General features: G+C 40.0%; 2 protein-coding genes across 3 annotated transcripts in view; one reads left to right on the forward strand and one right to left on the reverse strand.

The window, feature by feature from the left end:
* sh2b3 (SH2B adaptor protein 3) overlaps window positions 1-14,851 on the forward strand; it is a 60,450-nt gene extending 45,599 nt beyond the window's left edge. The window contains exons 3-9 of one of the 2 annotated variants that reach the window (XR_008648809.1): window positions 4,249-4,350; window positions 4,442-4,533; window positions 6,492-6,556; window positions 8,958-9,175; window positions 10,081-10,258; window positions 10,542-11,613; window positions 11,650-11,663. Coding sequence is in view for 1 of the 2 variants with exons in the window: in XM_033972980.2 (XP_033828871.1) it covers window positions 4,249-4,350; window positions 4,442-4,533; window positions 6,492-6,556; window positions 8,958-9,175; window positions 10,081-10,258; window positions 10,542-10,852 (966 nt within the window). In the remaining variant the exon portion in view is untranslated. Of the gene's footprint in view, window positions 1-4,248; window positions 4,351-4,441; window positions 4,534-6,491; window positions 6,557-8,957; window positions 9,176-10,080; window positions 10,259-10,541 lie in introns of both variants that reach the window. The other variant, XM_033972980.2, reaches the window with a different exon arrangement.
* A 3,118-nt stretch (window positions 14,852-17,969) lies between these two features.
* Window positions 17,970-27,513, reverse strand: part of atxn2 (ataxin 2) — a 33,263-nt gene continuing 23,719 nt past the window's right edge. Inside the window, 7 exon segments of the mRNA XM_055224282.1 lie at window positions 17,970-18,133; window positions 19,215-19,389; window positions 21,071-21,205; window positions 21,207-21,271; window positions 24,002-24,193; window positions 25,339-25,450; window positions 26,054-26,247. Coding sequence (XP_055080257.1) covers window positions 18,108-18,133; window positions 19,215-19,389; window positions 21,071-21,205; window positions 21,207-21,271; window positions 24,002-24,193; window positions 25,339-25,450; window positions 26,054-26,247 — 899 coding nt within the window. The 3' untranslated portion in view covers window positions 17,970-18,107.

Here is a 27,513-nt window from a genome sequence, read left to right on the forward strand (position 1 = left end):
TAGAAAGTATAGATACCTGCTCTCAAATGTAGTGAAGTAAAAGTATCGCACATAAAGCACATATACCTAAAAATTCTACTACAGTACTTTGCTACTCGTACTTTGTTACATTCAACCACTGATCATGAGTACTTTTTTTTACTGCTAGTGGGATATTTTTGATTGTTTTTTGCAATATGATAAGATTTGAGCTGGAGAAGGTTGAATACAACAGTTCTATGACTCATTATGGATACAAATGTGTTACTTAAGTGTTGCATTCTGCTATGTTGTTATTTCAGCTTTTTTTTTTTTTTTTTTTTAAACATTGCACATTTAGAATAATTTAGAATCATCTTTGTATAACTGCTGCTGTCAGGCTCATCATTTTGGTGTGTAATGTTTGTATTATCCAGCTCTACATGATCCTGGTATTTTTATTTTACCATTGTGTCCCTAAATCAAGATATGAACATCAATAACAGACAACATCAGGCACTTCTTTCCCTGAGGTCATTCCGGCTAGTGTTACCAACATGTTTGATTGATCGCATTGCCAAGCGCCCGCTCCCTGCTAAACCAGTAGTGTGGGCGAGAAGGGACGTTACCTTCAAAAGCCACACTCTGGATTGGTTCTTTGGTTGCTATGATACTCACAGTGAGAATTCCCTATAAGCAGCTTTGCTCCAAAGTCGCCGCTATACCTGCTAGCCTCGATGAGCTTCATTTAGCTGGTCACTGTGGGTCACATCACAGTCACTTAGTCCACTTCTTTATACATGGTCTATGGTCCAAAGCTCAATACTGTACATCCATGGGGAAAAATTAGGACTGTTGCCATAGCAATAAGCAATTTAAATAGTGAATTACTTCTACTTCCGATTTCCTTTTATAAAATGTTCAGCTCTATCCAGTTTTGAACCAAATTTGCAATGGTGTTTTTACAATTCACAAAATTATATGTATTTTCAGATTTTGTGAAACTCTTTTAATGTGGATTTTGAAATGTCGTGGTAAAGCTGTGCTTCTTTCTTAGTCCCTCCTGTGACTCAAGCCGGCCTGAATGAGTCACTTCCTCTTTGTGAGCTCTTGTCTGTTGTTTTTATTGATAATTTTGGACTTGCGGTTTAAGAGTTGCGTCCTCTCTTCGCTCCCCATTCTTGTGTGTGTTTTGGGATTAGCATAGCATTCCTCTGGCTCACTCTCTGTCAGATGGACTTAAACTCAACCACATTACAAAAGATACAAATATGTTCTGGCATGTTTTTAAGAATGTGAGATTTCTGCTGATGAAAACTAAATGTAACTAAATAGAAATCAGGACCTCAGCTAATTCAGGTTTCATTTCATATATTTTTATTCATACAGGAAGAGCCCCATGGGAGTACGCTTTTAAAATACAGAACAATACAACCAGAAACAAACCAATTAACTGCATAGGTCCATTTAAAACAAGGGCTCTACTCTATTTTCTGATCTGTGTTATAATGTTTCCTCATCACAAACAGACCTGGAGTTCTGTTATGTTTCATTCACACATGTTTAACACACAAAGCCTTCTTCTCTCACAGAAACAACAGAAAATGCTCTGTTCTATCTTGTGATGTCATGAGGTAATACAGGAAGTGCTCCACTGTGTTTTTAAACTGCATACACCTTCACTAGAATCATTTGGACGATTTCAGCCCTGGAATTGTCAGTCTCTACTAACACATGAAATGTTGCATATAATTGTAAACTGAAACCCACGAAGAGTTCAGAGGTTCTCAAACTGCGGGACTATCCAGACTCTACAGACTGTTCTGCTCAGTAACATCACAGTCAAATTTAAATTCTAATTTGAGTTTCCACTAATATCAATTCTCCAGTTATTCACAACAAAGGGACAAAATATCCTATCTCTTAATAGAAGTATGGCTAGAGATCTGGCTGTACGTGTAGTTTACACCTCTACAACTTCTTCTGAAATGCATGGGATTTTTGTGTTAGTTTAGCAGGTCATATGCAATGTTGGGAAGTAACTGAATCCAGAACACGTATTCTGGGTACATGTAAATTAATTTTGAGTTACTTCTTCATTCTTTGGTAACCAGATTACAGCTGCTTTTCAAAAATCTAAGAAATACATAATGGTATTATTTTTTTGTAATTTATGCATCAAATTTCACAGAATCAGTGAGAAAAATATAAAACCCAGCTCTTGTGGTGAGGCATGTGAGAGTTTAACTTCTGTAATTAGTGATATGAAATGCTTTTTAAAAGCATTGAAACAAACATAAAGCTGTTTTTAATCTTATGTTGCATTTTTACTCTATAATTTAAACGTACTCTATAATTTAAATGTAAAAATATTTAGAATGCAGTACTCTGGCCCATGTGTAACTAAATACATTTTCAAAGTATTCTTCCCATCACTGTTGATATGTCACACTTCTTTCAAATGTTCTGAAGTCTAAACCAAATCCTATTTGCTCAACATATCTCGCAATACTTTTACTGTCACAAAAGTTTAAATAGATATTTGAATTGAGAATCCTCATTCTAATGTTTACTTCATTTAGACTCAAGTTCTCCTCTTTTGGTTAGTCCTTGTTTAGAACTTGTAGAAATTCTGTTGTCCTATTTTAGACCTGGTTTAGCCCCAATTTAGCCCCACTTTAGCCCTGGTATAGTTCATAGGAAGTGAGCATGGACACACTTCCTGCTCCATCGACTCTGGCTCCAATTCACTTTACTTTGAAAAACTTTGATAAGCTCCTCTCTCTGTAACTGCTGCTGTCAGACTCGTCATTTAGTCTTACAATGTTTGTATTAACTCGCTCTACATGATCCTGGGTTTTTTATTTCGCTATTGTGTCTGTAACTCAAGATATGAACATAATAACAGACAAAGCAGGCACCTTCTTTCCCAGAGGTCTATGGTTAGATCTGGTTGTATTCAAAAGGCTAAATATTTGAATACGCTGTGCGCAAAGTGTGAGAACAGTTTAAATCTCTGCAAACATGTCCCACAAACACATTATCAAGTGGTTCCAAGTAGTACACTGTAGAACTGCTATGTTTTCTGTGAAGTTACATATTGAGAAATGCGATTGGTATGAGTCACACATGAAATGGGAATAAATGATCTGATAAAGAGGGTGACTCAAAGCATTCTACGAAAATGTATCACCTTTAATCTGTGAACTGTAAATTTTGAGATTTATGTAGAAATGACACAGCAAAAACAAACTCACTCACCCATCAGTCCCCCAACACACAACATCAGATTATTACTGTCCTAAACATGTGAAAAATAGAATTAATTCAAAATTGTTATTTGTCTTTATTTCTACAGTCAGAACCCAATGAGAGTGCCAGACTATCCTTTACATGGACGCCTTATTAAAATAAAGAACAATACAAACAAAAAACAAACAAAACACATAACTGCATAGGTCCATTTAAAACATCTCTCTCTCCCCCTCTCCCTCTGCTCCTCTCTCCTTCTCTCCCTCTGCTCCTCTCTCCTCTCTATTGTCCAGTTTTTAGACATAGACAATCATGAGATCTTGTATTAAAAGTTCCAATATCAAAGTTCAAGGAACAGGTGAGACATTGACTATATCGTCGTAGTCCCTTATAAATACATTTTATACAATGTTGTTCTTCTGACAGAGCGATGACCAGCCTACTTTTTCGTGAACAGTGATGGGTTTTAAGTTCATCACCCTGACTTTCCTAATGCATTCAGAGCATCCTAATTATTCACCACAATGAGTTTATAAGCACTTTTGTCAACTTTTAGAGACCAGAGTGCCATGATAATGCCAAGAACTAGCATGCTAACAGTGCACCAATGTTACTGGTTAGCGTCTTATTGTGACCCTGAGAGTTGGTTTTATAAATGTACTGAGTCAACTTTACTTTTAATACATGGAAACATCAGGTTTACAGTTAACTTTCTATTCTAGTTATGACTAAAACTAGAACAAATTTTTGCCTAGAAACTAAATAAAAAATGTAAATGCAAACCGTTAATGCCAACAAAACTAGCATGCAAACAGTTAAGTTGTAGTGTTTTCAGTTTGAGAGAAGAACTCATGCAGGGATTGTGTGTTAAACATGTGAGAATGAAACAAAACACAACTTTAGGTCTGTTTGTGATGAGGAAGCAACATAGCATAGATCAGAAAATGGTGTAATATGAGCTCTTTAAAATGAAATACTTGATAAAAAAAAACAACCCATATTGCTTTAATGAATATGTTTTATTTCTTTCTGTTGCAGGCTTCCAGTCCTAAACTCACCACAAACTGCTCAGACATTCAGGAAGTGCGTCGCTGCAGCCAGCTGGAGATGCCGGACAATTTGAACACATTCGTAATAAAGGTTTTTAGAGCACATTTTTGTTTAAATTTGAAGAGGAGCCATGTTTGGGACCATAAGTTGTAATTAACCGTGTGTGTGCATATGTGTGCAGGTTAGCAGAGGAAGTCTGATCTTTGAGACAGACAACGAGCAGCAGGTGAGCTCTTGGACCACAGAGCTAAGGGAGTGCGTCAGTAACAGCAGGTAACCTCATCTTCAAAATTTTAATCCACACTATTCCCTACAGGGGGCACTATTGAGGGGTCACGCCATTTTTAGTGGTGTTCGAATGTCCAGTTGGTGAGAAAATAGTGCACTCAAAATTTCCCACAATGCATCTTGAAAAGTAAAGGGCATCAGTGGTCAATATAGACCACGATGCATTGCAAGAATTGGCCAAAAAAAAAGCGCTGCAACAGGTCTTTAACTGGACACAACACGACTGAATGAAACAGATACATTAAATGTGACACTGTGGACCATTCCTGGGAATTTCAAAGTCCCAACACCCAAAGCATACTGACATATGTCTGAAAGTTTGGACACACCCTCTGATTCAGTGTTTTTTTTCTTAATTTTTTGTAAACTATTTAACTTTTCTCTCTCCATATATCTTGCTTCATATACTTGATGTCTTCTGTATGTATATAAAATGTAGTAAAAAAACAACTTTTGACTTATAGTGTATTTGCATGTATTCAGTTACATGTGTTTTATTGCTAAAAAAAAAAATAAAAATACCTTGAAAAAACATGCATTCTTACAGGTTAGATCTGTGGAGAAGTGACCCTACTCACTATAACTAGCTGCTGGTGTGTTCCCATGAAGATAGATATGTTTCATGCCATACTGTGGAACTTTTCAGGCAAAGCATTATCATCTCTATGGAGACCAAACTGTAGTTTGGACCTTCAAAAATGTTCTGAAATTTATGTTACTCTTGGATTAGTGTAGCAGCATTTTGGTGTTCTCTCAAATGTTAAGAACAAAATTAAAATGCACTATTAAAATCAAAAACAAAAAACTCAAATCTAAGTGTCATCCTTGTAAAAATCCCCATTATTAGAGTGTAAAACGGTAGCTTTGGTTGTTGGCTCTTACACTCTGCTTGTGCGTTTTTGTGGTCTGAACTGGACCTGCTTCCTGTGTGCGCTCCATGTCAGGCGGCTGCTTCCTCTGCACTCACTGAAACTTAAACAGAACAACGCAGAGACCAGCCATTTTACACTTTAAAAACTCATCATGTCCAGTGCCGTTTAAAGGCATATCTTTGTCACTTTTTAAAGCTACACTATGTAACTTTTCTCCTCATCTCTATGGAAGTATTTTTGCTTTGCCTGGACTGTTTAAACCTAGATCTTGCATTTATTCAAATCTACGTTTACTTTGAATAACATAATAACATAATAACATGCATTATTTCTGTAACTTGGAGATAGAGAAATTTAATGCCATACTTTGGAACATTCTAGACAAAGAAATTGAACGTCCATTGGTGAAAATAAAGTGATGGCTAAGAGTGGGTGCACCTATCCACAGATCCCACCAGTCACCATCTCCATGGAGATAGACACATATAATGCTATACTGTGGAACATTCTAGCCACCAGTAAAGTTCTAGTTTTTTTTTCTTTTTGTGATCAAGAAAATACAGAATAACAGAGTTTGGCTCAATGTGTTTTGTTGCTAAAAATGACCTTGAAAAAAATGCATTCTTACTGAAAACGGGGTCATCCCTCCACAGATCTAACTGTAACTAGCCTCTACCTTGTATGTTTAATGCAGTACTGTGCAACTTTCCAGGCAAAGCATTATCATCTCTATGGAGACCAGCAGATAGAATATAGCCTAAGCCAACACTGTAGTTCAAACATGACAATAAATACATGTATTTGCCAATACAAGGTCCAATTATAATGAACTCACTCACTCATATTCACTTAAATATACTTTTTAGTTTGAGTCACCATCATTGAGAAAAGCAGAAATGAGTTGTGCTGTTCCTAAACCTGTGCAGAACTGAAACTTGCTTTGGTGGATTTAAACAGAAAACACTCCTATTGCGACATAGAGTTTCTCTCATTTCAGTAATATCAGTCTCTTAGGAGTCATTTGAGTTAACGTATCCAGTGTTCATGTTATATTTGGTGTGTGTTTTTCAGGCCGGGCAGCGTGGATCTAGAGCCCATCTCTTCTTCTGCCGACAACTCCGAGTTTGGAAGCCACGGTGAGGGATATAAGTGGGGACAGCGGCTCAGTTGGTAGTTGATTGTTGTGTCCTTGCGCAAGACACTTAACGCACCATGCCCCGAGTATCTGTTTATACTGATGTATGTAAAGAGCTTTAAGTGGCTTAAAGGTGGAAAAGCACTATACATAAATAATGATTGATGAATTGAATGATCGTTTTTGACCATTTGCCAAGTCACTTATACAGCTGGTGGCCCAGAGACAGAGTTGAAAAAAGTTACATAATGGGCCTTTAAATAGACAAACAGACAAACCAAAAAATTCCACTTAAAGGGATGATATCAAGTTGATGTTTTTGAGTGACTGGGTTTGTTTTGTGATAATACAAGGTTAGTATAACAGATACAAACAAACGTATTTAAAAGTGAGTCGAAGTAAAACAAAACATCTTAAATCATGTAGTCTTTACTAATTTTACCTTTAGTTCAGTCGAGATTGGCATTTCCAGGGCAGAAATTATCCCAATTATTCTAGTGAAGGTGTGTGGAGTAAAAACTCAGTGGAGCACTTCCTGTATTACCACATGACATCACAAGGTGGAATAGAGAAAAGAACTCAGCCTAAATATGCAGTGTTTGTGTTAACCTTCTAAGACCCGAGCTCTTGCATGAGATGCTTTATTAATTTCTTTTTGTTATTTGGGCTGATTGGGACCTGATGAAAAACAAAGAATTATCTTCATACATTATGTAGTTTCTGAGAAAAGTGATGTAAAACGAATGTCCTCATATGTGGACACATGAATCATTTTGATAATGATTTGCAAAAACTAAGTGCCTGAATACATCATGCTGAATGTAAAAACTAAATGAGAAACAACAATTGTGCCTCCTGGAACAATGTGGCTCATGTGAAGTGCTGTTGACAGGAGCAGGAAGAAATATGCATTCACAAAAAAAAAAAAAACCCTCGAGTTCTTCATTGAGATCTGGGCACATTTAATATAAGGTGGTTTTCTGACCTCACTGATTTGTTTTTCTGACCTCGCTGATCTGGCTGGGACATAAGGTGACAAAAGCTCATTCAGGTATTCAGAGGCCATTAAAACATTTCGAAACACAGAATCAGAATCTTAAAATCAATCCTTAATGGGGGCAAATGGAGAGATGGCAGCACAGAGGTCATGTGATCTCGTTTTTTTGTTTTTTTTTTGTCCTTGTCAGGGAGTGTGTGGTGGCATTTTGATCCTGCTGTAGGCGTTTACAGAGAACTGGTCCAGCCCAAAGTACAGCGAGTCTCATCCAGATGATATAAACAACTGAATAACTCCAACAAAGTGACACATGTGGAAAAATATCTTGCGAGAATTCCCATGTGTTTACATTTGGCTCGTATAAAGTTGACAGAGCAGAAGAAAAATGATCCAAACAAAGCTGTGAACTGAAGTTACTAAACCTCAAAATTAATTTAAAATTCTCTCAAAATCTCGTCTCATTCCGGTGTTTTGTTTTATCCCACTCCTATTATCCCACTGTCTGTGAGAAGTCCAATTCAATTCTCCATAACGCACAGGTTGTCCAGCTCTATATCACTGCTCTGTGGCACCACAATAGCAACGGGTAAACAAACGCTCAACTGCTCTGAGTAGAATGTAGGGACGAACTTCATTTAAAACACTGAAATAACTGATAGGAACATCTCCAACTTGTGTGTTGAATTTATACACTGTATATATAAATGTATATAGCTAATCTGCTAGCCACTGTGTTCCAAATAGAAAGTGATCATGGGCGTGCTTCCAGTTCCATGGATTCTGGCTCCAGTTCACATTATATTGAAAAACTGCCACCCCTAGCTCTGTAACTGCTGCTGTCAGACTCGCCACTTTGGTCTTAAAATGTTCTTGCTCTGCATAATCCTGGTATTTTTATTTCACCATTGTAAAAGATATGAACATTAATAACAAATCAGGCACCTTCTTTTCCCGAGGTCGCTCCTGTTAGCCTTAGCAACAGGTTTGATTGACGTGTTGCTAAGCGCCGCTCCCTGCTAAACCAGTGTTTCAGTTTAACAGCCTCACTCCTGATTGGAATAATAAAAAAATAAAGAGTATCAACCAAAGATCCAAATTGGCCCTTATAACCACTAGCCTCCATGAGCTTCATTTGACTGGAGCTGAACACTACGGGTGATGTCACACTCACTTAGTCCACTCCTTTATATAGTCTGTGTGTTAAAACTGCAGAACACACAGCTCCAAATTGTTTAAGAGCCTGTTCACTGTTTCTAAATGTTATCTTATATTTCTGTTTTTTAAATGAAGTTAGTCCCTACATTCTACTCATAGTAGTTGAGCATTTGTTTACCCATTGCTCTGATGTCCTTGTTGTTTACTGCTTACATATTCAACCTCATGATTACTTGTTGCGGTGTTCCAGCCCCCATCACCTTCAGTGTACCAGAGCCTTCAGTGCCTCAGAGAGCAGAGCACTTCCTGTTTTCATTCCCCTGGTTCCATGGGCCCATCTCCAGGGTTAAAGCCGCTCACCTGGTCCAGAGCTCCGGCCCCGAGGGACACGGCGTCTTCCTCGTCCGTCAGAGCGAGACGAGGAGAGGAGACTACGTGCTCACATTCAACTACCAGGGAAAAGCTAAGGTAATCAGAGACTTTTGTATTTTGCATTGGTTAATGGTGCTGTACCTGAATTTTACTGTCTTTAAAATGTGAAAAACTGAACTCAAAGTTAATTTTAAACAGTTTGCAGTTGTTCAAAGTTATTCCTCACTTATGCATTCAGAGCATCGTAATTATTCACCATGATTAGTTTATAAGCACTTTTCACAACTGTAAGAGACCAGAGCGGCATTTTGCTGACAGTAAAGCTAACAACAACCGGCATGCTAACCATATACTGTATATATAAATGCACAGCCGTGTTCCAAATAGCAAGTGAGCATGTGCGCACTTCCGACTCCATCAGCTCCAATTCACGTCCCCCCTCTCTCTGTAACTGCTGCTGTCAGGCTTGTCATTTTGGTCTTACAATTATTAACTCGCTCTACACGATCCCCGTATTTTAATTTCACTATTGTGACCGTAAAGATATGAAGATTACTAACCGACAAATCAGGCGCCTTTCCCCGAGGTAACTCCTGCTAGCGTTAGCAACAGGTTTGATTGTCAGTGTCGACCGCTCCCTGCTAAACAAGCAGTGCAGGCAGAAAGGGGCATTACCTTCAACAGCCTCGCTCCAGTTTGGCTCTTTGGTCGCCATGATACTCGCGGACGGAATTCCAAATATGGAACTTGGCTCCAGATTTGCCCCTATAACTGCGAGTCTCTGAGCTGAATACTATGGGTGACATTACACTCCCTTAGTCCACTTCTTTTTACAGTCTATGGGCTCTATTCCCATAGACACTTGCTCCAATACATGGGGGAAAAATCAGGTACAGAGCCTTTAACCGGTGTCACCGTACTTGTTTCATGTCACCTGTTTGTTCATTACACTATTGTACTAAACAGTGTAATAATGTACTGTTGTCTGTTGTGTTGTGCAGCACCTGCGGCTGTCGCTGACGGAGTGGGGACAGTGCCGTGTACAACACCTGCGCTTCCCCTCCGTCATGGACATGCTCAGTCACTTCCGTTTGTTCCCGATCCCCCTGGAGTGTGGTGCCGCGGGGGCTGTGCTGCTCTCCAGTTATGTGGTGGCCGGCTCCAGTCCTCCTGCACAAGGTCAGTGTGAGAGCTGCAACTTTATCACAATCAAATCGAATTCAAAATTTTAATGGATATTTTGGGATATTTTGTTGTTTGTGGAGGTAAATGTTCTGTCTTATTCTGCATAAAAAACTGCTAACCCTGTAGTTTAGATCTGTACAAACATGTTCTGAAATGTCAGATAAGGCATCTGACACATTCCCACATCGCTAGCCCATGTCAGTCTGGAGCTCATGACGGCTGAACTTACACCAGGGTCGTTCTGATGGTTCTGATTGTTGGTTCTGTTGTGTCTCAGGTCAGCTGCCAGCGACCATCTTGGCTCCTTTTTCGCTGCACCGCTGGAGCTCAGAGCCCAGTCTGGCATCAGGGAGCAGTTGCACTGTGAGACCTGTCCCACAGCCAGAGCCCCCCCCAAGAGAAGCGCCCTCCCGCGCCCACGCCCCACTCCCTGCCCCTCCCCCTGCCGTGCCTCTGCGCCGCAGTGAGTCCATGGGCCCGCGGCCGCTGTTTCCGCCATCCGCCCTGCCCCACAGACACTCAGACTACGAGCTGGAACCGCTCCGAGGACGAAAGCGCGCCATAGACAACCAGTACATGTTACTATGACCTCTGACCTCAGTGTGACCCTAACATGATAAATACAACATACAACGCAGTGAGCCTCATGAACTGTCTGCTCGTGCAGCACGCACACAGCACCAGTGTCCACAGTGAATGTAAACGTTCTGACCACAGCTCCCCGGTCAGCCCTGTGCGGACGCGGGGGTCTGGCCCTGTCATAATGGGGAGGGGGGGGGGCCTCCTGCGGTCAGTGGGCGGAGCCTGAGCTCTTCTGCCCCCTGCAGGTGTTGTACCAAAGCCTCGACGTGAGAGTGAAGGACACTGGACAGACTCACGGTGCACTTTACACTGTGTACTTTCTATATATTTGTACAACACTCTTAGTTAAGACGAGAGTTTGAAACAGCACAGTCCTGACAGGCCGATCCGGCGCCACAGTGGACTCATCCCAACACAAGATGATGTCTCCTATGTTTATGAAGTTAGTTTTATATCTGTTTTTGAGACGGGACAAATTGTAAACGTTCACTTGTTGCATAGATCTTAGATGAAGCTGCAATAGTGAGTGGAGCGGACTCTGCCTCACTGTCTCCAGGAGCATCCTGCTAACTCTTTAAACTCCAGAACCAGCCACATCATTTCTTTGAGTCAAATCATATCTATTTATTATTTACAAGACAAAAAGGTAACATTGAGTAAATACACATTTTTCAACAATAGAGTGAATCCTTGTTTGCCCAAATCAAGAGTCTGCAAAAGTTCCGTTGTGCCTTAATAATAATGAAATGAGACCATAGACTGTATTAGTGGACATAGTTAACCTGCTATTGTGATCCAAACAGGTAGTGATCATGGGCGCACTCCAGCTCCATCGGCTCAGATTCACTTTCTGTTGAAAAACTGTGGCCCCTCTCTCTGTAACTGCTGCCGTCAGGCTCGCCATTTTGGTCATATTAATCCGCTCTACGTGATCCTGGTATTTTATTTCACTATTGTGTCTGTAAGTCAAGACATGAACATTAATAATAGACAAATCAAGTGCCTTCTTTCACCGAGGTCGCTCCCGTTAGCGTTAGTAACAGGTTTGATTGACAACGTTGCTAAGCGGTCGCTCCCTGCTAAACCAGCGGTGTGGAAGAAGGGGAATTACCTTCAACAGCCTCGCTCTAGATTGGCTCATTGGTTGCTATGATACTCGTGGCTCCAAATTGGCCCCTATGACGGCTAGTCTCAATGAGCTTCATTTGACTAAAGCCGAACGCCACTCTCACTTAGTCCACGTATTTATACAGTCTATGAATAATACATATGCTATTTTCTTACAACTCAAACATTCTAGCTCGAAACCTGTTTGAAAATCAGACAGAAACATTGTGTGGTTGGTGATGGAGGCGATATGCTTTAACCACTAACAAAGCTCTTTAGGATACAGGAGACCCCAAGTGCCAGTGTGTTACAGTGAAGGTATTTACAGTACAAACTTGTATTTATTAGTATTACAATGACCAGACCTCACCAGCTCTCCTCTGTCTGAGCGGACTTCAGGACATCAGCAAACAACGCGTAAATATCTGGGTGTGGCACACGGTTTCATACACATCTATATTTGATCCACTGATAAAAATCCAGAAATGCCTTTAACAGAAAATGGAACCATCCCTTTAACATGATTCTAACTCCAGCTCCTCTTTTATACTCACAGCATTAACACAAACCAGAACATGTCTTTGGTACATATGAGATAAACCTGGAGAGACTCTATTTTTATGAATGAAACTTTACCCGCTCATCATTGGAGATAGTGCCTTAAAATCTCGCAAACATTTTCAGGCCAGTATTTTTTTTATTGCTCAGGCGAGATCATTTCAGAATAAAAACTTAATTAACCCAAAGAAATTATGTAAACAGCTAGAGTTAGACCGATATTTGCACTTCTTTGTCTATCAGATATCGGCCTAAACTCTCCAGCAGAGGGCGATATTTAGGTTTTTTGCCGTTTTGACGCCTAAAAACACACATAAAGCTTTATTTGAACACAAGAGTTTAGCTGCAAAAACTTAACAATAGCTCCATTATAGGATTGTGGTGGAACAGCTGCGTGAGTCTAGTAAATTTGAGTAAAATAATAAAAATCAGCTCTATATATATATATATATATATATATATATATCTCGACCCAAAAATATTGTCAGAGCTCATCCTTTGTTTAAGCTGGATTCTTAATAATCGGTATCGGCCACGGGAAAACCCACATCGGTCCATTTCTTTAGTGTTTACCCAGCAGCACAGTGGTTCTACTCCCCCTTGTGACCAATCAAAGTCACTGCATTTATTTAAACACAGACGTCTACAGCAAATCCCCTTGCATTCACAATATACAAACACGAGGTCGGTAACCAGACATTGTATTCAAGTAAGAATACTTTAAAGCTGCACTATGTAACTTTTCTGGTGGAGGGTACGCCACCTGTTTGTCACCATGGAGATGCATATTATTTCTTTGTCAGTACATTATTGCATTAAATGTGTGTAAATCTCCATGGAGAGAAGCAGGCGGCATGGATACTACTAAGTTACGGAGTCTGTCCTGTTGAGATGCGAGCCCGCTCGTAGAACGCATGTTTTTCAAGGTATTTTTTTACTCAAGTGTAATAGTTTGCTACCCACCTCTACACGTAGAACTGGTTAAAATATAGGCTAATCATAAAATATGTCTCGGGTTACATTACATTTTTTTACAATCTCCATGGGAAAAATGTGCTTTGTCTAATCTTTGCTTTAACACTAACTTTAGCCGTGATCAAAGACTGTATATTTAAATGGACATAGCTAACCTGCTAGCCGCCGTGTTTCAAATAGGAAGTGATCATGGACGCGCTTCCGGCTCCATTGAATCTGGCTCCAATTCATTTTATAATGAAAAGCTGTGGCCCCTCTCTCTGTAACTGCTGCTGTCAGGCTCGCCATTTTGGTCTTAAATGTTTGTATTAACCTGCTCCACATGATCCTGGGGTTTTTATTTCACTATTATGTTCGGAAATCAAAATATGAACATTAATAACAGACAAATCAGGCGCCTTCTTTCCCCAAGGTCTCTCCCAATAGCGTTAGCAACAGGTTTGATTGACAGCGGTGCGGTAAGGAAGGGGCATTACCTTCAACAGCTTCACTCCGGATTGGCTCTTTGGTTGCTATGATAGGCACAATCGGAATTCCAAATATGGGACTCTGCTCCAAATTGTCCCTATAACTGCTCTAGCCTCGATGAGCTTCATTTGACTGGAGCCAAACGCTGTGGGTGAAGTTACACTCAGTCCACTTCTTTATACAGTCTATGGCCATGATCAAACCTCCTCTGCTTTTTAGTGTAGACTTCAGTAGTTTCTTCAGTTCTTGAATAGGTCCCTCTGACTTCTCGTTATAGCACAAAGAGTCAGCTCCGTCTACCAATGTAACAATGGTTGAGTCGTTTTATGTTTTGTTTATTTTTGAATTGCAAACCAAACCGCTGGGGTTTTAAGGGGATCAGAACTCAGACGTTTTGGCAAAAGTACGGTTGGCCTTCCTGTCATTTTGTGCCCCAGTTTCAAGCTTTTTTTTTGTATTATTTATGTGGGAAAGCAACGGTAACAATTAGTCTTTGATACAAAACATTTTTTTATGGAAATAACTGTCTTTGCCCTGTAGCTGCTGTTGCTTTTCCCCTTTCTCCAAACTCAGGGTGTGAATGTGGTGCAGAACTTGTGTAGTGCAATATGTGAGGGACGCCCAGTGCTTCACACCTTTATGAACGCCTTTGAATGAAGTGGAAGAATTCTGTGTGTGATAAAGCTGTATTATGTAACTTTCCCAATGGGGAGTTTGCCGCCTGCTTGTCACTATGGAAATGTGATTGCTTTGCAGGAAATATTCCACAGTATGCAGTAAAAGAAAAATTGAAATCTGTCAATTGGATAAAAAGGCAAAATGAGTGACAGTGAAAGACAGATTTTATTTTTTCTTTTACTGTGGCTCACACCTGGACGAGTGAGGGACACCGACGCTCCACAGATTGGCAGTTCCTGGGTTTCAGGCTTAAAGATTACATCCTGGTTTGAAGGATTTGGCATGGAAGTGGTCCTCCGTTGTCATAGCAATTACGCAATTCAAATCGAAATATTAGAACTTTTGAATGGGGAAAGATCCTCACGAAATTATATTCTTTTTTTTAAGACAATACAGGCAATGTATTTGGCTCGTGGGCATCTTATTTATCTACTGTATTTTCTTAAATCCAATTCTGGGATCAGATATCGGCTAAAAAAAACAAAAAACATGTTAGTAATCACATAAACTATTCTGTGTGCAGGCTTGCCTCTCCAGAGATCTGACCTACAAACCCCAAACAGACACATTTATTACCATTCTGTGAACATTTCAAGCAAAGCAATAACATCTCCATGGAGTCGAGCGAAGTGAGGACCCTTCACCAGAAAAGTTACACAGTACAGCTTTAAAGCTAAAATGCCTTGTCAATTCACCACACAAAACTCTGCCTGTCTCCAGCTTTACTTCTCCTCGTTTGTTCATAAGTCTCGTTTATAAATGTAACTTGTTCACAATACTGTCCACTCTTTTAACCCTGCACTGTAAAAAAAAACAAAAAAAACTCCCATAATTCCTCTGAACTGCCAAGGAACACCAGAAGCGCTTTACACACCTCTTTGTGCTTGCATCCCTTTCAGTTACAAGCATTTTAAATTATACTAAATATATATTAACTGTATATTTTACTTTTTGTAAAATAAACCTAACCAAAACAAAGCCGTGTCGTGTGTCCTTGTTTTAAATGTACTTGACTGAAAGGTTTTAAGGCGACTCCCGCTCAGTCTCACTCTCATTAGTACAACATTTCGATTCCCCTTCGGAGCCTTTCCTCAGGTATGTGACCACGGGACGTCTGATCTCCAACGCACCTGTCGGTTTACACAGAAACTGTAAAGAAAGTGTAAGAATATGACGTTCTATCTGCGATCATCACCGATACCATGGGAACATCAGTGTTTAGGAACAAAAAAAACAAACAGGAAGTCCACAAATGTTGAAACTTACCATTTTTAGTGAGGGATGGGTTCACACGTTTCTATATTTGTCTTGTAGTTTAACTGATCACAATCACGCTGTGGGTTTGAACATCGTAACTACTTCTGAATGCTAAACTTCTTAAGACGCTGAAGCCTTCTGTAATCTGACAAAGATCTACCGTAGAGTTCTGACCTCTGACACCAGCGATACACGACTTTCAGGTATCTGCAAAACATTCAAACATATTTACATCCTGTTCATTCATTAATATACTGTCTCAACATGAACCAAACCTAAACACATCTAGTTCATATTTTCCCCCTTTCATTTTTCCTACAGAAGAACCACAAAACAAAATGCCCAAAAAGATAAAACCTAATTTGTAGTGATATTAATTAAAAATAATTCAAATTTTGTTGAACAGAAAGATTTAACACTTAAATTAACAACACTTGTGTGAAATACTTTTACTTTTTTCTCTTAAAGCACTTAAATACTTTTTTCCTTAAGTAAAAGTACAGATACAGAGGTAAAAAGTTACTCAAGTAAAAGTATCGCATGAAAAAAATCTACTTAACAAAATTACTTAAGTACTTTACCCCCCCCCCCCCCCCCCCCCACTCCCCCCACCCCCACTGATAGAGGCACTGATCTATACCTGGTACCAGATATTGGCTTCCAAATATCGATTCAGCCGATATCCAGATTGGACATATAAACTGATGTAATAAGATTATATACAGGTCATAATTGGGCCAGAAAGTCTCACAAAGTTTGAACTTTTATTTGTACAAATTTACAGCTACATAACACGTATGGACTAGTTTTGTCTTATTTTATTCTTGCTTAAATTAAATAAATGCTGTTTTTCTCTGCTCTGGCATCGCTGATACCGGGGGTCTGTTAGGAGTGGGTCGATATACAATAATATCATTTGAGAGACATTTTAATCGTGATAATCCTCATTGCATCACCAGAATGTGCAGAACAAACCGGTTTCTCCCTGATTTTTCTGGATCATATCAGTTTTCATTTATAACAAAGTACAATACTACATATCCTCAGTCTTTAACAGTTTGAGACTAGACTGAAAACCCACCTCTTCTCTCTGGCATTTAATACTAGCTACACAGGATCTTGTTTTATTGTTCTGTTCCTAGTGTTAGCTGTATATTTGTTTTTTGTTGACTTTTATGTGAAGCACTTCGGTCAGATTAAGTCATTTTAAATGTACTATATATATTCAATTTAATTGAAGTTTATTTGTGTTGCAGTTTAAATATAGAACTGTCAGATGTAATCATTAATCACAATTATTTTGACCATGACAATCATGACACTAAATTTCACTATCGTCCCAGACCCCATATCGTCAGATCCTTAAAGCTACAGTATCTTAATATTTCCCCCTTCATATTTTAAACAGAAGACGGTGTTTATGAACGAAAAAAACAGGAAGTCCACAAATATTGAAACTTACCATCTTTAGTGAGGGATGTGTGCACACTTTTTTTCTATATTAATCTTGTAGTTTAGCTGATCATGATCACGCTGTGGGTTTGAAGATCGTAACTACTGTTTAATGCTACATATTTATACAGAAGAACCACAAAAAGCAGCAAGTTCAGTTTTTAAAACTTTTTTTATTTTTTTTATTTTTTTTGCTGATTTTTTAAATTATATTATCTACAAAGTAAAAGTATTAACTTAAAAGTGACGTTAGGGTCAGGTGAGAGTGGATCTGATCACCACAGCCTTTAGATTTCATAAATAAGGTTTTTTCCTCCTCTCGGGCTGCTGTTCTTTCACTGGAGACTCATGTGTCTGGAAACGCAGAGTAGCAGCATCAACAGTAATCTTAATACTGTGCGGAGGTGGAAGCTTTTTCAACAAGGTGCAGACAAAATGCAAGTTCCATTAGAGTTCTGTTCTTCACTCACTGATTAGTTTCGCGTTCACATCTTACTTGGCAAAGCGGACTCGAGCTGGGACCCCTGATTGTGTGTGTGGGATGCGGTTCATAATGATGGCAGTCTTGTCCGTTAAAAATGTTTTAGTTTGTTAAAACACCTCATCAACCTGTTAACATTCTCTTATTGCCTAGTCTGGGGAGGGGGTCGGGGGGGAAGCAGATGTGAGGCATGTCTGATGATGAGGAAAAGGAGGGGGCCTCTCGATGAAGGCTCTGGGCAGGACGTCCCACTCAGAGCAGGTCCCGTGGAGCCCTGACACCGGCCTACAGCTGCTGCTGATGGTGTTGCACTGCACAAAGGGACCACAGCGTTAGTCACATAAACTTCACACTCAAGTAAATGAATTCTGTCCAGGGCTGAGGACTGGACGATGACAGTAGCAGCATCAAACCAAGAAGCTAACTGGGAGCTAACTGCATGTAGCAAAATGTGATGTTTGTGAACTAGTTCAACGATTCCTTAATGTGAACTGTTGGAACTGGATACATTTTTAAAAAAAGAACCAAATCTATTTCTTTCTAATTTTCTTCAGTTAGTTTTAAGTTATTTTTATTGTAGTGCAACATTTTATTTAGATTCTGGAAACTCGCTCCACTCTCAGTTTGAACCATTTTAACCAGATCTGAGCCTTTCTCTCTTTGTGATTAGTTTGTAGATAAAATGAGTTCTTTCATTAGCTTCTGTCATATAAATAAATAGTAAAAGAGCCAGTTTTGAATGGCTCTTTGAAAAGAACCGATGTAAGATTCGAATCCCATAAAAAAGAGCCAAAAGTCCCATCACTAAAAAGACCAAAAATCAGCGTTGTTTAATCATGTACATTACCAGTCAAAAGTTTAGACACACCCTCTCATTCAATGTCTTTTTTTTTTTACTACTTTCTACATTTTATATACACACGGGAGACATCAAATATATGAAGTAAGATATATGGAATTATGTAGAAAGCAGTAAAAATAAAGAAAATAAAGACACTGAATGAGAGGGTGTGTCAAAACTTTTGACTGGTAGAGTACATGATAAAAGACACCGATTCTGGTAAAAAAAAAATCTTAGCATCTTAGTTAGCCTCTGGTATTGTAAATCTGGCATCGTTCAGTCCCCAGAAAACTAAACTTTGAACGACAGGGTGGGTCCAAACATTTGACTGGTCGTGTACGTTTTTGTGCCAATTTCAGGACCCGAAAAAGTTAAATATATAAATAGATATACACAGTTTTCAAGCCGATTCTTTTTTGTTACAGCACTTAATATTAATAATCATTTAACATAAATCAAAATTGTTCTAGTTTACAACAACCTGGAGAATACCCCATCTTCCCTTGTCCCACACAGATGCCCTTTATAGACCCCAGCCCTGTCCCCCTCACCTGGATGTGTCAGGTACGAGAAGTGTGTAGTGGAGGACACAGGAATGGGGTTGAGGGCAGTCTGGGCCATGGGGGGTTGTGGACCTCCGGGGGGGCCTTGAGTTGCCATCAGCATCATGGGGGGGTGGGTGGGCGCGGGATGGTGAGAGGGCACGATCCCAGACTGCATGTGGGCCTGAGGGAGACGAGGGACAAGAGATGAGTGAACTCAGAGGTGCAATGATCAGGAAGTGTTACCAACCAGTCACAATCTAGGTCAGCTTCTTAAAATGAGGAAACTAGTGCCACAAGGGCCAGGACAGAACGTCTCTTGTATTTTATGACAACAGACCAAGATGAAACAGAAATATGAACGGATACACTACACTACATGACGTCACAAGGTGGAACAGAGCATTTTGAGCTTTGGAGATGTAGACAGACTAATAATAAAGAGTTACTCAAACAAGAGAATGAAAAAACAACTCCCGGTCTGTTTTTGAGGAGGTAACAACATTATAACATGGATTAAAACCTCACAAGAGTCAGTTTTGTGTAATATAGGACCTTTAAAAAACTTACAAGTGAGATTCTAGTTTTACTTTTGATTGTATTAAAAGTTCCGTATCAAAGTTCAACAAACAAGAGCTCATGATTGTCGATGTCTAAAAATTGGCTGCACTTGAACTGAAATAGGAAAATTGGTTATTTTCCTTCCCAAAAAATGTAATACATTTCAAGGACATGCAAAACAGGATAGATTGGTGCCACTAATGCACTTTAATCTGGTGGTAAACATTTATAGTCAAACCTGCTCCTGTTTTTAATGTTTTAAATGGCCCTCTGCAGTTAGTTGGTTTGTTTTAACAGTCTGGTATCATCATCAGGCTCTCAGAACAGGTACCGATACTATATAGATGGTTTTGAACTTTCAGAAGTATAACAAAACAGTAAAATGAAAGAAAATATAAGTATTCAAAGCTGACAAATTGCATTACTACATTGTATTAAACTGAGAGTAACCCAGATGCTAAAGGAGAGTGGACAGACTGTATGGGGCAGGTACAGCAGTGCATGTCATGTTCATCAAAAAATATTTATTGCACAGGGGTGTATAAAAATGTATTGAAAATAGATTCATCTTCAGACTCAGTATCATTTGAAACTTTAGTGTCATGGCAACACGACTGGCCCACTGACGTTAATCTGCACTTTTGGTTAAGCACATATATAAAAAATGATATGAAGAAGACATACAAGTAAAACACTGCAGTGATTCTCTGGAGGTTTTAAAATAGCTCTGTAGTCCCTCTAGAACGCATTTGCTCAAAATTGGCAGCCATGTGCACAATTAAAGTGAACTGATACTTTGCAGCTGACGTCATCAACTTTCCCTGGGGGTTTGATGCTAACTATATGCACTGGTGTGTCTGAAGCTCTGTTATTCAAAGTAGACTTTAATCTGAGCTTTATTTTACCGCAATCTGACCATAAAGAACTGACTTAGCTGGAACTACAACAGGTGAGCTGATTTGTGCCGTTAAACACAACATTACGGTCACAAGCTAGGTAGCATTAGCCAACAGTTTTTCAGTTCGTCACTCCCACCTTTTTGTTGAAAATCAAACTTCTAGACAGGACCATGAACCCTTGTATTGACCAAAGGCTCCTAAAAATGTTAGGTTTAAATCCATGTTGTATTTCTTCTTGAGTTTTCAGACAATCTTAAAACTTTTTTTATCTGTGTTTGGTAATATGTGCATTGAGTCCCCATGGCAACGGCTGAATTGTTCCGCCACAGATATACATGTAGAACACCCCCAGCGTGACGGCACTGCAAAGTATCCATAGTCACAACAACACAACACCACACTGACCTGCTGGACGTGGGCCATGTGGCTGGGGTTGTAGCCGTGCTGCACCTGTGTGGGGTGGAGGTACACGGTCTGCTGGGCGGAGGGGAACGAGGCCTGGGGGGACTGAGGGTTTGGGCCGGGGGTCATGGAGGGGGGGGGTGGGGGCCAGAGCCGAGTACATCTGCTGCTGAGGCTGGTTGGCCAGGTGCAGGGCTGCGGCTGCTGGAGAGAAGAAACCACAGCAGGTTAATGACAGGATAGACCACACATTTGACTAAAACACACTTAAGATCATGAGACTTAAAATTTAGAAACAATTTTATACTTTTTTTTCTAATTTACCCATTTTTTTTTTATTTTAAAATTTTAGTTGCTGGTTGGAAATCGTGACATCATGCTAGGCATCGCCATAGAAAATGACTGTATAAAGAAGTGAATGTGACGTCACCCATAGTGTTTGGCTCCAGTCAAATGAAGCTCATTGACGTAGCAGTTATGGGGCAATTTGGAGCCAAGTTCCATATTTGGAATTCCGACTGGCTGAAGGTTAATGCCCCTTCCCACTTAGCAATGCTGTCAATCAAACCTGTTGCTGACGTTAGCGGGAGCGACCTCGGGGAAAGAAGGTGCCTGATTTGTCTGTTATTAATGTTGATATCTTGAGTTACGGACACAATAGCGAAATATAAATACCAGGATCATGTAGAGTGAGTTAATACAAATATATTTTAAGACCAAACCAACGAGACTGACAGCAGCAGTTACAGAGGAAGGGGCCCCAGTTTTTCAATATAAACTGAATTGGAGCCAGAGTCAATGGAGCCATGATCACTTCCTATCTGGAGCATGCCGGCTAGCACATTAGCCATGTCCATTTATTTATACAGTCTATGGGAATTCCATAACTGTTACCTAGCAACAGTGCTGCAGAGTCGGCCAAATCATCTCCAATATACACAGAAAGTACTATTTGACAAATAAAAATATGAGGAAAACACCTTAATTTTGTTGAATTCCTGTTACAAAAGTCAGAAAAATGTATTTCTCGTGTAAATTGTGTCAAATGTTTGGACATTTTCAACATGTTTTTCAACTTTTCGTTGCAAATTGCTTCTTTATTTATATAAAACTATAATTTATATTTACACTAATGTAAGTAGAAATGTAGGCGTTAGTAAAGTAAATGTGCTGCTGGATGAGAACTTTAGTCAGAGTTGATAGTGGTTTGGCTCATGGTGGTTACATGTTTTTAATTTTTTTTTTTCCTGCATAACATTTATTGCTTAGATGTTTTAATGCTTTTAATGTAAACACTATTTTATGTTTGATTTTAATGAAGGGCCAGCAGTCGAAGCAGGGACCCCCAGATAAAACTAAATAGAGACATTAGACAGGGTTTATATGTAACTTACTCTATAAAATGTACTTTACACATTTGGATAATATAATATAGAAAGACAGACACAAGCACATTAAGCTGCAACTGATGTCATCAACATTCTTTGGGGGTGTGATGCTAACTGTAGGCACTGCGCTGTCTGAACCTCTGTTACTCGAGTTAGACTGTTATCTTTGTTTTAACACAATCTGACCATAAAGAGCTGACCTACCTGGAACTACAACAGGAGAGCTGATTCGTGCTGTTAAACAAGTCCCTCTCAAATAGCATTACAGTCACCAGCTAGCTAGCATTAGCAAACAGTTTTTCAGTTTGCCACGCTCACTTTTTAGTTAAAAATTTAAACGCTTAAACGGGACCGTGAACACTCGTACTGATCACAGGCTCCTGACAATGTGCTGTTTAAATCCATTTTGTATCTAAAAGGTTTTTGAGTGTTTGCTAATGTGTGCATTGCGTCACCATGGTAAAAAAAAACCTCAGATGTCACTGCATAGTATCAATTGTGTCATGCGGTGTCAGTCTGGACCAAATTTGCCAAGGGTGTATTCAGCATGGACCAGAAATGAATGTGTGTAATCGTCATGACGGGGCAAAGCTATGGAAAAATTCTCACCCACACAATCAAAAGTACTACCTAATACAATTTGTACACACCTCTATATTTACCCACCTACATTTTCAGTCTGTCCACCCAAATGAACTGGGCAAAGCACAAAAACTCCCTGCTCTGAGTATAGATGTTGTGCAGATGACGTCATAACCTTTGGAACTTTATTTAGAGAGCGGCAAAGGCATATGGTAAATAGTAAACGGTCATATTTTTATATAGTGCTTTTCCACCTTCTCGGCGCTTAAAATCAAGGAACTACTCACCCATTCACACACACATTCAAACACCAGTGTACACGGACACGGGGCATTTTTTTTGAATAAAATCATGTCACAGCATAACCTCCATCCAAGACACTAACCACTCCTTAAAAGATCATGAGGTACAGATCTTAGCCAAAGAAAATAAATGGTTTGAGAAAGGACTTAAAGAAGCATTTTTTTTTTAGCAAAGTCAGTCCTTTGTTGAACAGAAATGGGGGCCTTAGACTTCATCTACTGCTCATCTATGACTCCATTCTCAGACCCAAAGCAAGACAAAAACAAAAACCAATAGCTAGCCAGGATGCTAATATGTGTGAGGGCACCCATTAGGGGCCTGAATGATTATGCTAAGTATGACTCAGGCACAGTTTGCGCTTAGACCTAACCTACAAAGACCTAGCCAACAAAGATCCAGCCTACAAACATAAACTGTAAACAAACAGGTGTGTTAGTTTCAGTGTAGTTAGCTCCTCCCTTCAGATAGATATATGGCAGTGTCCACCAGTAATCTGACCAGAACTGAAAAAACGGCTTGGACGAGCAGCCAAACGTCTTCACTCCTACAACTTTTTGTCCAGTTGGCAGATTAGAATTTTTCTTTTACTATGTCACCGCATAACCTCTATATGACTACGCTCATGTTAACTCTGCTCCCTCTCCAGGACTGGCAGACTGACCTGCTGCTGCCTGTGGGTGTTGTGGGTGCTGCACTGGGCTGGCGGCTGGGTGGTTTGGGGGTCCGGTGTGCTGAGGTGGTCCTCCCTGTTGGCCCTGTCCTGTGGGCGTGGCCGAGGGCTGGGGGTGCTGCGGGTGGGGGTGCAGGGTGGCGCTGTGGTGCGTGTACTGCTGCGGCATGGGGCCTGGGGACACTAGTGGAAGATGGTACAAGGTAAGATTCATCTAAAAAAAAAAATGACTTGAAAAATCCTGAAATGTTGACAAACTGTATATACCTGTTGTTTAAGTAAGATGTGAAATGTGCTTAAAGTGGGTAGTATAGGATCTGTTACCCGTAGGGTTGTCAAAACAAATCGATATTAAAACTAGTATTGAAAATAGATGCATTTTTGACTAGGTGTCAATACTAAAAAAGTCCCACACAGGACACAAATGAACCTTTCCTGAACAGCTTTAGAATGATCTTGAGCTGTATCCGAACAAGACCATAAGACTAGAATACGCCCATGGACCACTATGGAACCTACCTGGACGACTGAGGGATTACACAGATATGAGGCCACATGGGAATATTAAAAAACTACTACCATTTAATGTTGAAAATCACATTCTATTGTCTAAAGAAAGAGTGTTTTTTATTATCATTGTGGTATCGGAATCAGTAATGCGTATTGAGTCTATTCCTTAATAATAAAACGGAGTTTGAAATTTTAGTATGGTGATAACACTAGTTAAATATTGTAAAAAACTTGTATGTAAATGCAGAGGTGTTTTTTGCAGTCGTTAGGAGGAGACGTTTCTGACCTGGGGTCTCATTTATAAAGTAGAAACTAGGCGGGGTCCACACGTGGCGTACAGAGCGTACCACGTTAAGGTTATGATCTATGAAAACACAAGTTCAGAAGTTTCAGTCCTGTTCACAAACTAAACCCTATGTCCTGCACCAAAGACCTGTGCCGTAAACATTTGAATACTTTTGTAAATCCATGTGTAGTTTATGTTTTGTCCATAAACAACTTCCACAGGAGAGTTTAAGAAATGAGACCCCAGGACAGACTCAATAATCTTGTACAATGCATTATTCATGCAGTATTTTATTCATGCATTCAACACCTTAGCGAAGGTATTTTATTTAAAAACACCAGCAGAGACCACTAGATCAGCTCCCTGTTAGAATACTGTTTGTACTGAGTTATAAACAAAGGCAGTGCGCCTTGAAAATGCGGCACAGCTCCAGGACTGTTTTAGGATACATTAAAACATGATTTAAACTCAAAAGTATATCTGACATAGTCTAGGCCCTGTAGTCCGTGTGGCAGAGGCAGAGGAGACCTACCATACATGGTGTGTGTCTGCTCTGGATACTGGGAGCTGGAGGGCTGCCCGTGGGTGGGCGGGGCCATCATCCTGGCACTGCCCTGCATCACCGGACTGAACACGTGCTGCGCCTGGAGCAAAGAGACAAAACAATCACCTTTTATAACAAAGTAAGTAATGTTTAATGAGTCTAGTATTTCCCCATCTGTATGAGCAGGTAGCACCAGAAAACCAACAGTTAAACCACAATCCAGAGAGTAAATATGAACCTGAACACGCCTTCCAGCTCTTTGTTAAGATGACCCATGTAAACTTTTAGACATGTAATCAGAGACATCTGATTTGGCTACAGCAGTGATTCCCTTGAACTTAGTCTCACACACACTGAAAGCACCCACTAATTTGCGTAGTGACTCTTTAGTAAATATAATATATATACATTGGTTTTATATTGTCAATTGTTTAATATATTTCCAAAATCATCCTTCCATGTACCGTAAATAATGTAGAAGAAAAGTGTAAAATTACTATAAAGAACATCTTACATTCAAATACCAAACTCTGAACTCATTCAAAGTAATGGTCCCCCCCCCCCCCGTACGCCCTTGTGTCCGTACCCCTCATTGGGAAACACTGGGCTAAACTATAATTCAAGCTACTTTATAACCAAAGTAATTTTCATCCCAGTGACCCTTCCCCTCAGCATGTTTCACACCTGAGTTGGAGGTCATTACCTGGGACTGGTAGTGGGGCATCTGCTGCACCAGGGGCTGGCTGGTGAACTGTTGAGGGGAGCAGGTGAAGTATTGGGCCGAGTAGGCAGGGCTAGTGGCCATGATGGGGGGTCCGGCCGCTGTGGCTGAGTGCATCATGGTGGGAGTACCCGGAGCGTGGTGCTGCTCTGACCTCTGCTGGGGCATGTTGGGAACTGCAGTCCAAAAAAGACACATCAGAGATATGTTTGTTAATATTGAGGAAAAACAAGTATAAAGTAGTAAAGATGAAAATATAGAGCTAAACACAAAATGACATACTGGTACTATACTATAATACTATCCTATATATACTATTAGAACTTTTTAAACTACTCCTTAATTAGCAGATGAAGAGAAACTTAATGAAACAATTGCATTAAAAATGATTCAGGCTGAGTAACTATTTAAGCGATTAGTGTTAGGGTAGAAGTAGTTAAGTCTTTGTTGAGATTTTAACAATGACTATTAACAGTGTAATTATTATAAAGTGTTGCCAATAACCAGTGGTGGAACTTAATAAAGTAAAGCAATGTACCTGTATCTGTACTTTAATTAAGTACATTTTGCAGTGGATACTTTTTACTTCATTACATTTGAGAGCAGGTATCTAACTTTTCAGTCCTGTTCAAAAATGTAGTGGAGTAGAAAGTACAAAGTATTTTTATTACAGTTTGAGACCTGCTGAAAACGCTGAGGGTTTATTTTTAACACGTTTAACACGATAATTTGAGAAAACAAAAATATACAAATAAAAACAGATAAAAAAGATCAGTTCAGTTGAGCTGAGCTGAGCTCTCGATTTACCGGTCAATCTACGTTCCTACCCTCACCTATGGTCATGAGCTCTGGGTAATGACCGAAAGGACAAGGTCGCAGATACAAGCGGCTGAAATGGGTTTCCTCCGTAGGGTGGCTGGGCGCACCCTTAGGGATAGGGTGAGGAGCTCAGTCACACAGGAGGAGCTCGGAGTAGAGCTACTGCTCCTACACGTCGAGAGGAACCAGTTGAGGTGGCTCGGGCATCTGCTCAGGATGCCTCCTGGACACCTCCCTAGGGAGGTGTTCTGGGCATGTCCCACCGGGAGAAGGCCCCGGGGAAGACCCAGGGTACGCTGGAGGGACTATGTCTCTCGGCTAGCCTGGGAACGCCTTGGGGTCTCACCAGAGGAGCTGGTGGATGTGTCCGGGGTGAGGGAAGTCTGGGAGTCCCTGCTTAGACTGCTGCCCCCGCGACCCGGCCCCAGATAAGCGGAAGAAAATGGATGGATGGACTACATTTGAAGCTTTATAAAACCTCAAAATCTGTGCAATATTTAAACTTTAAATACTCTTTAAATAGGTACTTTAATACTTTTACTTGAGTCAACTTTTTCATGTGATACTGTTACTTGAGTATTCTTTTTGCTTCTGCATCTGTACTTTTACTTTAAAAAATTGAC

Source organism: Periophthalmus magnuspinnatus, chromosome 9 (assembly GCF_009829125.3).
Source record: "Periophthalmus magnuspinnatus isolate fPerMag1 chromosome 9, fPerMag1.2.pri, whole genome shotgun sequence".
In the NCBI taxonomy this organism is placed as follows: Eukaryota; Metazoa; Chordata; class Actinopteri; order Gobiiformes; family Gobiidae; genus Periophthalmus; species Periophthalmus magnuspinnatus.